At 49.0% G+C, this 14,138-nt stretch overlaps 1 protein-coding gene across 1 annotated transcript; it reads left to right on the forward strand.

Moving 5' to 3' along the window:
- Positions 1-1,651: 1,651 nt before the first annotated feature.
- ARPIN (actin related protein 2/3 complex inhibitor) lies at positions 1,652-14,017 on the forward strand. The gene is made up of 6 exons (XM_078874698.1): positions 1,652-1,909; positions 9,057-9,132; positions 9,653-9,785; positions 10,617-10,823; positions 12,732-12,898; positions 13,575-14,017. The coding sequence occupies exons 1-6, from the start codon at positions 1,818-1,820 to the stop codon at positions 13,578-13,580; spliced, it is 681 nt and encodes a 226-aa protein (XP_078730824.1). The 5' UTR covers positions 1,652-1,817; the 3' UTR covers positions 13,581-14,017.
- Positions 14,018-14,138: the final 121 nt, after the last annotated feature.

Here is a 14,138-nt window from a genome sequence, read left to right on the forward strand (position 1 = left end):
AAAGAGTATGGATCCCTGCAGTCACGAAAACTTCAAATCTAGATTGGCTTTACATTGTTGGTCGAGTTCCAGTATCACGGGATGCAAATACTTGCACATCATTTGCATGATATGGAAATCTTAGGATTCCTAAAAAGCTAAATTCCACGCATAATCACCACTCTCGCAGGAATATTTCTACACATCAACTGATAAGATCCTTATACATCGCCAGTCAATAAGCAACGTTGGGTCAACGTTGCTTGTTAAATGGGATGCATTATAAGATACTAGTTCATAAAGTCTGTCTTCGCCAGGCAAAAGTTTTCAATAAATATAATAATTAACCTGATTTAAAGTTTTTACAATTCGTATCTACGATCAGACACTAACAACGACTCCAAATATTTGCATTTTCCCGCACAAAAAACACAAAAATTGTTGACGATTTTATTTACCTTCGTATATTTAAAGACGTACCCATCGGAAAGCACTCAATTTAAAGATTCCGTTCTTTTTTTATAAAAAAAAAAACACAAATTAATACTCTGAGGAGAAGCTCCTATCTTTAACCGTTTTCGAATTATTCAGATTTGAATCATAAAATGTGTATTTTTTCGTTCCGAAATATCTCAAAAACAATAAAAGATAGAACAATGGTTCTCGCGTTAATTTAATTTGCCGTCGAAGGCGTAAAAACCCTGCAATGTTACATTTTGAACGCTTTCTGAATGACACGCACAAACATGTTTATAGGGCGCTTAAAATCCAGTTTTGGGGGCCTTAAAATAAAAAATCTCGGATTTTCAGACTTTTCTGTGGTTTCTATCCTAAAAGCTACATTTGTACCAAATGTCAGCTGTCTACCTTGTCGGGAAGTACCCTAGAGGTCTCTGAGACATACAGATTAAGGTTTTTATTTTCTAGATATACTTTCAACATTAACTAAATTATATGATAACAAGGTTTTGACAGACAGCACTGAGCTGAACCTGTGTTTACATTCAATTGGAGTTACACAATGATGCTGGGCTGTTAAGAAATATCGTCATAGAATGAAATGAATGAAAGTCAAGTAGCGACTGGTGGAAGCCACCACTCGCCACTTGTGTTCACCGTGGTTGGGAATCGAACTCGAGGTTACCGGACGCGTAACGCAGTGAATGAGACGTTCTGTCACACCACCACCACCACCCTCCGACTCGGGCGCCGCGGTGGCGAGGAGATGTTATCTCCCTCGCCTGGTATGCAGGAGATCGTGGGTTCGATCCCGACCCTGACACCCGTTGTATATTTGGAGTTTGCGTGCCTCTCTCTCCCCCTGTGATCGCGTGGATTTTTCTCCGGGTCCTCCGGTTTTCCCCTCCGCGTTTATAATCAAAGACACGCGTTTTGAGTATTTGGCTGCTATACATTTCCCCGTGATGAGCCACTTCGTTGAGCTGTCATTTGTGGCCCGGCCACTTTTAAAAAGAGCTACAGAGCTCAGTGGGCCTTACCTGGAACAATAAAAAAAAGTTTTTCGAGTTTAGGATACTTTCATGATAACAATCTTGCGATTTGCTAACTCAGTTAACGCGAATGCCAGCCACATGGCGTGGCCCTCTGGCCATGTGAATGGGCGTGGGGGGTTTAACCCGCGGCTGCGCACGTCACACACGCGGAAGACACACACAGCGCTTGCAGGAGAAGCTGCCGTAGTGAACCTTCACTTTCATCATCCTTTAACAAGTTGTCGAACCTTCACACAGACTCCCAAGCCGCCAATGCTGGCGAGGCGGTGCCGAGTGACTTAATTGATTCACTCTCTGGAAGCGAATCGAATCGCGATCAGCACAATGAGTCGCATTTACGACAACAAGAAGCTGGAAGCGAGGCCCGTGCACAGCGAAACGTGGCCCAGACCCTGGGAGCCAAGCGCGTTTGAGCAGTGAGTGGTGCGGTGGTCGGTGGGGGCGGTGGCTATTGTGAACCACCCATTGCTGTACGTTCATCATCCCCTTGAGCGCGATATATCCACTGCTGGATGAAGGTCTCCCCCACCCCTTACCCCTCCCCCCTTACGCCGCGACCGTCGCCTACCTCGAATCGTGCTTTGTTAACAAGACAAAGATCCCCCGTGTAGCCTGTAACAGACTGTCGGGGCAAGTGCTGTGAGCGAGCACCTATGAAGGCCGGCATGGCACACGAGGGGGGGGGGGGCGTGCCCACAACGACGCCCGGCCACCTTTGTCTTCCCAGTGCTGTTAACACACCGCACTGGGTACTCGGGACCCGTTCAGATATCCGTCACTGGTGTTCGGCCGTGAGCGGGAATCGAACTCGGGTCGCCGGGTGCCGCGCCGCAGAGCGCTCACCATTCAACACCAATCCCGCCTGGCACGTGCACGAGCTGAATCCATCGCTCCGTCTCAGCGTTGGACGTACTGCCGGGCATCATCAGCCTTGCGAGCGATGATGTAATCACCCCCCCCCCCCCAACATGACCGGATTCTCCGGAATATAAGACGCACTTTGATCCTGTTCGGTATTGTAGAGCGAAAGTTTGGGTTTGCGTCTTATAATCCGGTAGCTGTGTGTGCGTGTGTGAGACTTGGATGTGGATTAAACATTTTATTATTATTAAACTATCCGCCTAGCTCAGGGGTCTGCAACCTTTAAGACATAAAGAGCCACTTGGACCCGTTTCCGAAGGAAAAAATAAACTGGGAGCCGCAAAACCATTGCAACTATTAAAACAAATATAACACTGCATATATTGTTTCTTACCTTATTGCTATATACAGGATCGTGCAGTCAGCTGTCAATCTGAATAAAAAAAGGACTTTTTCACTTAACAATGTAAAATATATTTTTGCAAATTAATAGCTAAATTACCTGGTTAATGGGATTTTTGCTCCTGAACCTCAGTGCACAGTGTCTGCACATCAGGGCTGTAAGACGTCACCTTCATTTTCACACAGGCTTGCAAGCTGTCATCTGTGAGGCGTGATCGATGTTTGTTTTTAATATAGTTCATGTTGGAGAAGACCTGCTCACATACATATGTGGAGCCGAAGATCGACAGGACTCCAAATGCATACTTTTTCATGTTTATATAAGTGTTGGGGATGGCATTCCATGTTTCGAATACAAGTTTGTCCTGTTTGGGAAGGTTTTCAATATCACTCCATTTATGATTCTGAGCCAGAATGGCCTTCTGACGGGCAACATCCTCAAGAGTAGCGGTCAAGCATTTGAACTTGGACACCCATATATCTTTGTCGGCCAGTTCCATCTCAAGATCAGGTTGACTTACACCTGCAAATGCAGTCATATTCAATAGGGATGGATCGATCGCCAGGGGAGTGACAGGGAAGGATAATGTCGTTTTTTCCTCTCTGAACTCACAGAATCGTTTCCCAAACGAACTTTGCATTGTGGTGATTGCAGACTTGAAATATTCCAAATTTATCGTATCATGACTTTGTTTGAACTCTCTCAAAGAGGGAAAGTGAGACAGTGTACCTCTCTGTAAATCTTTGACAAACACTGTCAACTTGCGCTCGAATGCCAAAACCTCCTCCAGCATGTGCAGGGCTGTGCCTCCTTTCCCCTGAAGGGTTGTATTTAGCGTGTTTAGATGTGCTGTCATGTCTACCATAAAATGTAATTTTTCCAGCCACTCTGGCTGTTCCAGCTCAGCAAAGGTGAGCTCTTTGCTGCCCAGGAAGGTTTTTACTTCTTCCAAACATGTGACAAAGCAACGGCAACGTTATTGCCTGTCACCGGGCGGGCAGTGTGGAGCTGAGCGGCGACCTGTCAGCAGCGGCAACGCCAGAGCAGGTGTCACAGTGCGCCTCCTCCCCTCGCTAGCATCCGCCCCGGAGCCGCGGTCAAGGTTCAAAAGAGCCGCATGCGGCTCCGGAGCCGCAGGTTGCCGACCCCTGGCCTAGCTCATGTATATGCCATGAAGCAGGGCTATTGTCTGAAACGTCGGCGTTATTGACGAACGTGTCGCGTTTCTTTTGTTGTTAATTGTGAATGTGCATCGCTGCCGAGATTGGCATCTCGTCATTTTCTCCAGTGGCCGATTGTATCGCTCCATCTCCGCGAGGAACGGATTCCCTCCCTCCCAGTGCGATGGGATCCAACTCAGCCCCCCGAATTGTGCGGAATCTCGCTCTCCACAAGTTCAGCCACAATGTGTCTAGGTGAAACTTCATTTTGTAAACCATACCCACACGCTCTGCCCATCACCAAACCACGCGGAAAGCCGTCGCTGCCAAGCGCAGCCTGGTGAGCGCTTGGTGATTGGTGCAATGTGAACAGGTAGACTTGATTTGAGGGGCGCCACGGTGGTTGTGACGTCAACTACCTCGCCAGGTGTGCAGGAGGGCGGGGGTTCGATCCCCACCCTGACGCCTGCTGCTGCTGCTGTATATTTGGAGTTTGCGTGTCTCTCTCACCCCGTGGTTCCGTGGATTTTTTTTCTCCGGGTCCTCCGGTTTTTCCCTCCACGTTTAGAAACATCACGATTATTATTTGGCTGCTTTAAATTTACACATGATTGTTCACTTTGTTCAGCTATCATTTGTGGCCAGGTGGCTTCTGAAAAACAAGTTAATGCCCCAGTGGGCTTTGCCTGGTAGGATGGGGGTGGTTTAGTTTCATTTGTTTGTGTTTGGGCAATTTGTTGGCCTTTCCTGTCGTGTTTGTGTCCTCTTTGTTGTTGTCACGTTCTCACCCGCCCTACTGGACATCGGTTAAAAAGAGCTTTATAGCTCATAGGATTCCTCTGAATTGGTGACCACCACTAGCAACGTTTATCGGCGGAAAATGGGGTCACGTGGTGGGCAGCAGCGGGTGGTGCAGCGAAATCTCTTGTATTGTATTCGACCCACCTGCACACGAACTGACCCACGTGGTGAAGTATGGTCAAACTACCCCCACGGTGTACGAGGCCCTCATCCAGCAGTGGATTGACACTGTACATGAAGATGATGCTAGCCAAGCATTATTGAATACGGGGGCCAATGTTAGGCAAACTCGCCCAACGGTGTTGTGTGGTTAGTGATTACATATTAATGCGGTGCTGTCTGTTTGTTAAGTCCAGTGCTAAGGACTCAAAAGAGTGCACATTAGCAGGCGTCATCCAGAATTGTAAAGTCTGCATGCTCGCAAACCCAGCCCAGTGATATTTGACTTCCTTCTAAACCCAGAACTATGGACTCAACAGCTGAGACGCAATCCAGTCCAATGACACAGGTGTACAGCCAAAATGATTTCGAAATGAATGTAGTCCAACTTTACTAATTCTGGGTCACTGAGAATGAAAATTATACTTACAATTGTTGATTGGCTCTAGTTTTCAGGCTATGCTACTGATTCTAGATTTGAAGCTTTCGTGACTGCAAGGATTCATACTCTTAGGTTTTGTCGGTAAAGTCACGTGGGCAAAAATAAATAATAAAAATAATAGAAATAATAATATAAATAAAATAATAAATCACGACGTTTCGGAGGCATCACAAGTCTCCGTCATCAGGTGGGACCGTCTATTATTATTTTTAAGACTATGCTACTGGGTCAGTATATACGACTCTTGACTTGGGAATGGCGGAGGATAAGTGAGTTATACAGAGAAGGCATCTCAATTTAAACCAGAAATTACTAAAATACATCTTTGACTGGATCTATGAATAAATCTATGACTAGTTTTGGACAGTACTTGATTTTTGAGCAAAACAATGAATGACGCAATCTGAACCTGGTATTGCTCATACACGATATGAATTGCATCGTGTTATTCCTATAAGTCATGGATGATGCAATCATAACTAGGCTTACATCCCTCTGCTGAACAAATTGCCCTATATCAGCTCTAGAAATCATGCAGTGTCGTGCTCTCTTATTTGTCAGTGTTTGATTTTGCAAAGGGACACATTTCTGTTTAGCCAAAGTGAGCAGAGATGCCTCGTATTTGTGTGAACAAAGCAGATAGCGTCTGCTATGTTGGTGGTGAAGTGACTTTTGCATCACAAAAGCGCAGTATAACCACTATGGTTAAGAAAGCCTATCACCATTATTTTGGCTGCAAAATTTGAGATCAGGATAAGATGTGGGCCCCACAGATATGCTGCAACACTTGTGCAACAAATCTTCACCAGTGGTTGAACAGGAAAAGGTAATCTATGCTTTTTGAAGTGCCAATGATTTGGAGAGAGCCAACAGATCATATCAAGAAAAAGTGGACTGTGCATTATCCAAACATTCCATCAGCTATACACCCAGTACCCCACAGAGAAGGACTGCCGGTTCGTGATGCACCAGAATAATCCTCACTTGAGTCAGACGAGAAAGAGGATGAAACTTCTGGTCCTAAACCATCAAGGTCAAATAACCCAGATTTTCTCCCATCCTCCTCCTCTGAACCACACCTCATAACACAAGGTGAACTGAAGGACCTTGTCTGGGATTTGGAACTACCCAAGAGCAAGGCAGAGCTGTTGGGCTCCAGACTGCAGCAGTGGAATCTCCTGGCAGGTGATGTTAGGGTTTCCATGTTCCATGACCGTCAAAAGGATCTTGTCTCATTCTTCTTCATGGAAGGTGATCTTGTAGCCTGCAACAACATAAATGGTGTGATGGCAGCCCTCAACATCGTTCATGATCCAGATGAGTGGAGACTGTTTATTGATTCATCGAAGATGAGTCTTAACGCTGTTTTGCTGCATAATGGAAATGTTTTGCCATCAATTCCAGTTGGTCATGCAGTCCATATGAAGGAAACCTATGACAACATGAAACAAATTTTGAGGTGCATAAACTATTACCAACATCAGTGGCAGCTTTGTGGTGATTTGAAGGTTGTTGCTCTCTTGCTTGGTCTGCAGACTGGATACACAAAGTACTGCTGTTTTCTCTGCGAATGGGAAAGTCGTGCGAGAGATTCCCGCTACATCAAGACAGATTTGCCACTCTGACAGTCATTGGAGCCTGGGAGGAAAAGTGTTTAGCATCCACCACTTATTGAATCAAGGAGGATTTTATTACCACCCTTACACATGAAGCTGGGTCTGATGAAGAACTTTGTCAAAGCCATGGACAAAACACAAGCAGCTTTCAAGTACCACCGTGGAAAATGTCCAAGGTTAAGTGAAGCAAATATAAAGGAAGGTGTCTTTGTCGGTCCTCAGATTCGTGAACTTCTTCGAGATGATGCATTTCACAGTGCACTGCGTGGCGAGGAAACGACGGCATGGAAAGCCTTTCAATTAGTGGCAACAAATTTTCTCGGAAACAACAAGGCAGACAACTACAGGGAATTGGTGGAAAACCTCCTCAAGGCATACCAAAGCCTTGGTTGCAACATGTCACTAAAGAAAAATGTTTTTCTCTCTCATCTAGATTTTTTTTCCCACCGAACTGCGGAGCAGTGAGCGACGAGCATGGCGAGCGATGTCACCAGGACATTGTGACAATGGAGAAACGCCAATCAGGGCCAATGGAGCCCATCAATGCTTTCAGACTTTTGCTGGACAGTGACACGAGATGCTCCATTTAATGAATACAAGAGACAAGCCAAGAAGTGCAAAGTAGACACTGAATAAGGACTAAACTATGTACTTATAAATACATAATAGTTGTTTGCCTTTTGTTTCATGATACATTTTATCTATATAACCCTTTTGCTGATTTGTGTTACATGAACAGGCCAGGTGACATGTTACCATGTAAAGCAACCATAAACACATAAAAAGGCCTAGGTTTACAATTTATGAGTAAAACTCTACTACCTACACAATATACATCGACGTCAAATGTAAAAACTTTAATCTCTTGGGAACAGTAGCCAATCAGTTGTTTTAATTGTCATATTTGAATTCAGCACGTAAAACTCCATAATAAACAGCACATTTAATCTCTGAAGCAGACGACGTCTAAAAAATTGTAGGCCAGTGTTATATGAAACGTCTCACCTATCCCTGTGAAATCTGACAGCGTGCATACAGCCTCTGATTCAAAGCCAGGGTCCACGAAACCAGTGCCTTGGAACCTTTCATATCGAGGCCTGTGTGAAGGCCAGTCAAGGCCGGATCCTCTTGGCTGATGTCAGTTGTTGATATCCGCTTCCTCGTGTTGCTGCGCTTATGTCCACGCTATTGCTCTCGTAATACCGGTGACCTAAGTCACTCCCGTGAATGATCTCTCGAATTCTCACCGACTGAAACGAAACTTGGAAGTCCTCAGGCAGGCCACACCCCTGAGGCCAAGCATTGAGACCTGAGGTGTTCTTGAGGCCAAGAACTGGGCAACAGGGCCCACGGATGCATGCCTCCAGACCTGGAACAACACTCCCTGTCTTCCCCCGTGCTGCGGTCGGATTGCATGGTAACGTTTACTTGGTTCTATAGATTCCGGCCGAGGGTGGTGGCACGCATGCCCGTGACCGAGCACTTGGTAGGCAAATGGGAAGATTGTGCCATCACTGAGCTCGCACGCATGTATGCTGAACTTCCTTCGCGCCGTACGTAGCCAGCCGTGCTTATCGGACAAGAGACTAAAGACAAAAAGCAGTTATAAGAAAAGAAGTTTCAATTTAGATTTAAAAGTGCATAGCTCCGAGTGGCTTCCGAATAGCAGAAGGAAGAGTGTTCCAGACGGTTGCAGAAGCGCATCTGAAAGCGCGCGATGCGGTGACCATCCTTGTTCGATGGCCAGCGAAAACCCGCCGCCGTGAGGACGACCGGAGTGCGAGTGATGGTTGATGCTCCTTGAAGAGATCAGCAAGGTATTGTGGTTAATTTGTAGCAAGCACTTTGTGTGTATTAAGCGTGACCTTACGATGTATTCGTTCGGCAACTGGAAGCCAATGCAGCTCAGCGAGTATTGGCCGGACACGGTGTCGGATCTTGCGGTACCCCTCACGACACGTGTTACCACGCTGTGGGTGTCGTTTTGGCCAGGGAAAGCGTGGCTATGGGTCCACTGTCTGTCTCTGCCCATCAGCCTGTCCTGTCCACCCGTCTGTCACTTCGTCCATCCATCCCTCTGAGTGTGCCTCATTGTTCCATCCGTCTGTCTGTTGCTTTCAGGGGGAGCGGGGTACTGCTGGAGGGAACCCTTGGAGAGATTTCCCGTCACGTGATGCTGGATTCTGCTGGAGCCAAGGTGCGTCGCGGTTCGCTGGTGATGACCAGTGGTGCAATTGCGATGATCGCCAGGTTACAATAATGAGAATAGTCCTCTACCAAATAGCGTTTCATTGAGGAGCAAGACTAAATTTAGAAAGTATGAAAAAAATGCTAAATGACATGATTATAATTTAACCAGTTGTCGGCGCATTCATCATTCATCAGCTGGGTCTGTCCCGGACACTGAAATGAAGCCCTGGTTGAGTTAGAGTTTGGCTCCACAGAACTGGAGATAAACAGCATCATTATGGAGAGGAGGCCTTAATCCAGCAGCAGAGAAAGCATGCCCGTGGTTAAACGTGGCAAAACTGGAGTGGTTTAAACTAAGGCCTGCGTGTGTGTGCGAGTCTCCGGCTGGGGCGTAGTTTTGGCCACCCACCCCCTCGTGCGCCGTGCTTGGCCTCCATAGGTACTGTTACTTGCTACGAACAGCACTTGCCCCAGCACCCTGTTGGAGGCTACACGGGCTCCCTGTGTCTGTTGTCTCCGCTGTGCAGCATCGCTACTCGGTGCTGCACGTGCGTCCGGAGCGAGCCCACCGGCGGCGCTGGGACGCCGGCGGCCGCGAGCTGGAGCCCAACTTCAGCGAGACTCGGCTCGTCAGCACGGGGCACCTCTTCTCCTCCTACAGTGCGGACGAGCACAACAAAGACAAAGATCCCCCGTGTAGCCTTTAACAGACTGTTGGGGCAAGCGCTGTTAGTCGCGAGTAGCGCCTGTGAGTGCAGGCACGGCGCACGAGGTGGTAGGTGACCGGCACCGCGCCCGACCGCCTTCGTCTCCCCAGTGCTGATGTTTTACACACTGTGCCAGGTGCTGATTTGAGGCTGAGTCGATCTAGGGAAGGCCCAGGCCCCGTTCAAATTCTGTAATCGTCACTGGTGTTGGTCGTGAGCGGGGAATCGAACTTGGGTCGTCGGGTGCGTAGCACAGTGTGTGAACCGCTGCACAAGCGCTCGCGCACACACACAAAGACAAAGATCCCCCATGCAGCCTTAACAGACTGTAGGGGCAAGTGCTGTTAGCGAGCACCTATGAAAGCTGGCACGGCACATTACGTGGGTGGCCAGCACCACGCCCGGCCGCCTTTGTCTCCCCAGTGTTGATGTTTACACACCGCACCAGGTACTCATTTGAGTCGACCTAGGATAGGCCCAAAACCGGTTCAGAGAATCGTCACCGGTGTTGGCCATGAGCGGGAATCGAGCTCGGGTTGCCGGGTTGGTAGCGCAACGCCCGAACCGTTCCGCTCCTGCTCCCCACACACGTACACACACAACAGGAGCCACCATTCGCCACGAAGTGGCAGTGAAGTCACTGCAGCGCTCGTTACAGACTTTCGTCAACCGCTGTGCCCCCCCATGTGGCCTTGTACAGGCTGTCGGGGCAAGCGCTGTTTGCGAGCGCCTATGAAGGCCGGCATGACGTACCCTTATTCCTACCGTCGCCCCAACCGTGCAGAGTGCGAGGCCAAGGGAGAGACGGACCGCCTGTCGGAGAGCGAGCTGCGGCGCACGGTGGCCCAGGCGAAGCTGGACTCTGTGGTGGGACGGCACGGCCCCCAGGGGACCCTGCCCTTCTGGGTGGCCGAGGACGACATGGAAAAAACAGAGCTGGAGCTGGGAGACCGGATCCGCATCAAGACACGCGGGGACTCGCCATTCGTGTGTGCGTGAGCGGTTCCGTCTTGGTCTGGCCTGGCGTGTAGTGCGCTGTGGCGTGAGTGGCCCACGTGGAACCCAGCGGGGATGAGCCTGCCCGGGTGCAGTGTGCACGTGGCGCTCGGTCAGTCCCGCAGTCCGCGTTGACGACGGTTGCAATTTACGTCGCGTCGAAATGCAACTCCAGCTGAGGCCACTCTATAAATGAGAGGGACCACAGCGGGGGCGGAAGGCTGGCAAGAAACATTCACGGAGAGTGACGCTCCAATGTCAACCAAGACGTGCACATCAACAGTGCACGGTGATAGGAGGGGATCGGTGACATCGCACGTGGCCTTCACGGCCCACGTGATGATTTATTCAAATTCGTATTCATGAGGTGACGATCGTGGAAATGACTGCAACATGAAAGCGAGAGGAATACAGTCGCGGCTCACAGTGGGCAGGGCGTCTTGTATCTTTCTGTGTCGTCTCCTCACCCTCTACGTTCTCAGTCTTTGCCGTATCTCTCTATTCTTCCTCCTTGCACTCAATCCACGCTGTCGCTCTCTCTCTCTTCTCGCCCCCCTTCACTGGAACAAACTTCCCCTGCACATTAAGCGGTCACCTTGGTTGACTCGTTTCCGCTCCGCACTAAACATTTACTTATTGTTCCCTAGCTCACCCCACGACCCCCCTTAATCCCCCCTCATAACCACCACCGTTGCTGTCCCCTCTTCATATTCTCATTACATGGCCATCACTCATTCACCCCATTCATCATTTACCGTCATCAATTTCACTTTCACCGAATTCACGCGATGTCAGATTCACCCCCGTTGTTTCCTCTCATCTCTTGTATTCACCTGGTCCCCACCGTCACATTCACCCCTTGTACCGTTCTTTATTCTCTGTAAAGCGCCTTGATTAAGGCGCGAGATAAATGACGTGAAGATGAGATGAATGAGACCGCACCAAATCCACTGTCCTCCACAACTTTCCAACAGTTTTGTTTGAAGGAGACGTCCATTTCGAGGCTGTATTGTATCCCTCTCCCAACCAACCACGCACGCTTGATGACATTCTTGAAACGAGATCTTCTTGTGAGGGACTCGAGCAAGATATTAACCCGTTAAAAAGAGTACCTGGCGAGAGGGTTGATGGCCATTGTAAATAGAACAGCAGCAGCTAAAACAAGACTGAAATAGAAAAGTACTATTGTTTATTTGACCAGGTAAGGCCCACTGAGTTGTGTAGCTCTTTTTCAGAAGCACCTTGGCTACAAATGATAACGAATTGGCTCAATACGTGGACATTTATAGCAGCCAAATACTCTAAACGCATGCTTTTAAATGTGGAGGGAAAAACCAAAGACCCAGAGGACTTGGAGAAAAAAATCCACGCAACCACAGGGAGAACATGAAAACTTCAAATTTTCAGGTGTCAAGATTGAACCCATGTCCTCTTGCATAAGAGGCGAGGAAGTTAACATCTCAAAGGCAGTGATGGTCATCATAAAAATATTACCGATGCTGTTCGACCACCACGGCGCAGTTTAATGTACAAAGTTTGGTTGAAATCGGAGCGTCACTAACTGTGAATGTGCCTTGTGAGAGGGGCGGGTGATCAGGGCACAGAAACATGGGAGAGAGAGAACAAAGAGAGAGAGAGCAACACCACGGCACAGCTTGGGATAAAGCAACCGGGACCCGGCGCTGATGACGACCCGCGGGGTGTAGCCAGCGCAGCACCAACAGCCCAGGGGCTGATGGGGTGACATCGTTTGGAGAGCTTTCAAAAGCCAATATCCTCAACAGTTCGTTAGAAACCCACGGCGCGTAAACTCGCGTACGATGTCGGTTCATCTCGCCTCGTCGCCCACACGACCCTCACCCCGTTCTCCCCCCCCCCCCCCCCCGGCTTGCCGCCTGCGCAGTCTCGCTGGCGCGCGTCGACGCGGGGACGGTGACGCGCTGCAACTTTGCGGGTGACGCGGCGGCGGGCGCCTCGTGGACCGACAAGATCCTGGGCGTCAAGTCCGGCCTGGACGCTCCGCCGCCCGGCGCCGGCGGAGATGGGGAGGGGGCGGCTGACGACGAGTGGGTGAGCGGCGCGCGTCTCTGGAACGGCGGCGTGGGGAGGAGACGCGTACGTTGAACTCCTCTCGCACCATACGGAGCCAGCCACACGAATCGGAGACGGAGCGATGGACGGCGCTCTGTTTTCCCACCGTTGGTCCCCGGAGACAATCTGCGGGGCCGTGTTGGGCTTCCTACGCCGAGGGGTACAGGCCCACTCAACAAACCCCGAGGATTGACGACATTCACGGTGATGGGTAGTCAATTCCGATTGAGATTTATAATAATAAAAATATACAGCCCATTGTCACTACACTGCTGGATTAAGGCCTCCCCATGATGTTTCCATCCCGGGGCTTGTTTGACCATGACCTTATTTTGCACCAGACGTTACTGACCGTGCTAATGGCAGGTGCAGGTTCAGGGCAAGTTGGTGAAGGCAGGGTGGGGATGGAGAAGTGGTTTGGCATCATTCGCCGCGTGAGCCGAAAGGGCAGGAATCGGACCCAAGTCGCCGGTTTCATGTCAAATTCAGGAATGACGCACCAAGTCCAGACATCTCTATCAGGAGGATCCCGCATTGGGATGTTGGGCCAATTCCTCTTTGAATCGTATTTCCCACGTGGAAAGAAACCAGAACATCAGAGAATGCGTGCAACCACCACCAAAACTAAATCTCTCGTCGTGTGTGCGCGTTCCAGGACTGACCTCGCCGTCGCTACTCAAAGGAGATGGAAGTGAACGCCACATTACTCTTCTCCATCAGAAGTTTACAAGTGTCTCCTCTTCCACGAATCTTCCCGGCTCACCATGCTGCCGGGGATTCAAGGTGGCCTCCTGGAAGACGGTGGCTTTTGTGGCATCTGGCGGCAACCACAGCATCAGGGAATGTTTGTCCACATTATAGGAACCGTCACATTCTCGCCGACACCAGGGCATGCGCACTGGGTTCAAATCACCATCTCCCGACCCTCCCTGCTCTAATCTCAACATGTAAACTATGCACGCGCGTTTTTTTTAAGCTACTTTGTCAAAATTAATATTGACAGTTGCATTTTGTTGCGATAAATAAAAATATCAACCATTCCAAACCATTGTTTTGTGCTCACAAATCTCTTGCGGATATCTTCGTGTGGAATAAAATACCTCGACACCCGAGATCAAGTTTGTAAAGGCTTTATTGCAATTGTATTCTAATGACCTTTGCATTGTGGAGTCTACAAACACTTTGGTTCCTTGCAGGATGATGCCGAGTAGCGTTCTAC

The sequence above is a fragment of the Lampetra fluviatilis genome, chromosome 39 (genome assembly GCF_964198595.1).
Source record: "Lampetra fluviatilis chromosome 39, kcLamFluv1.1, whole genome shotgun sequence".
Classification (NCBI taxonomy): Eukaryota; Metazoa; Chordata; class Hyperoartia; order Petromyzontiformes; family Petromyzontidae; genus Lampetra; species Lampetra fluviatilis.

Bases quoted from the DNA above. Each gene is read 5' to 3' on its own strand.
- ARPIN (XM_078874698.1), top strand. From the start codon at position 1,818: ATGAGTCGCATTTACGACAACAAGAAGCTGGAAGCGAGGCCCGTGCAC. The intron at 1,910-9,056 runs GTGAGTGGTGCG...TGTTGCTTTCAG, and splicing joins GAGCCAAGCGCGTTTGAGCA to GGGGAGCGGGGTACTGCTGG. The intron at 9,786-10,616 runs GTGCGGACGAGC...CCAACCGTGCAG, and splicing joins GCACCTCTTCTCCTCCTACA to AGTGCGAGGCCAAGGGAGAG.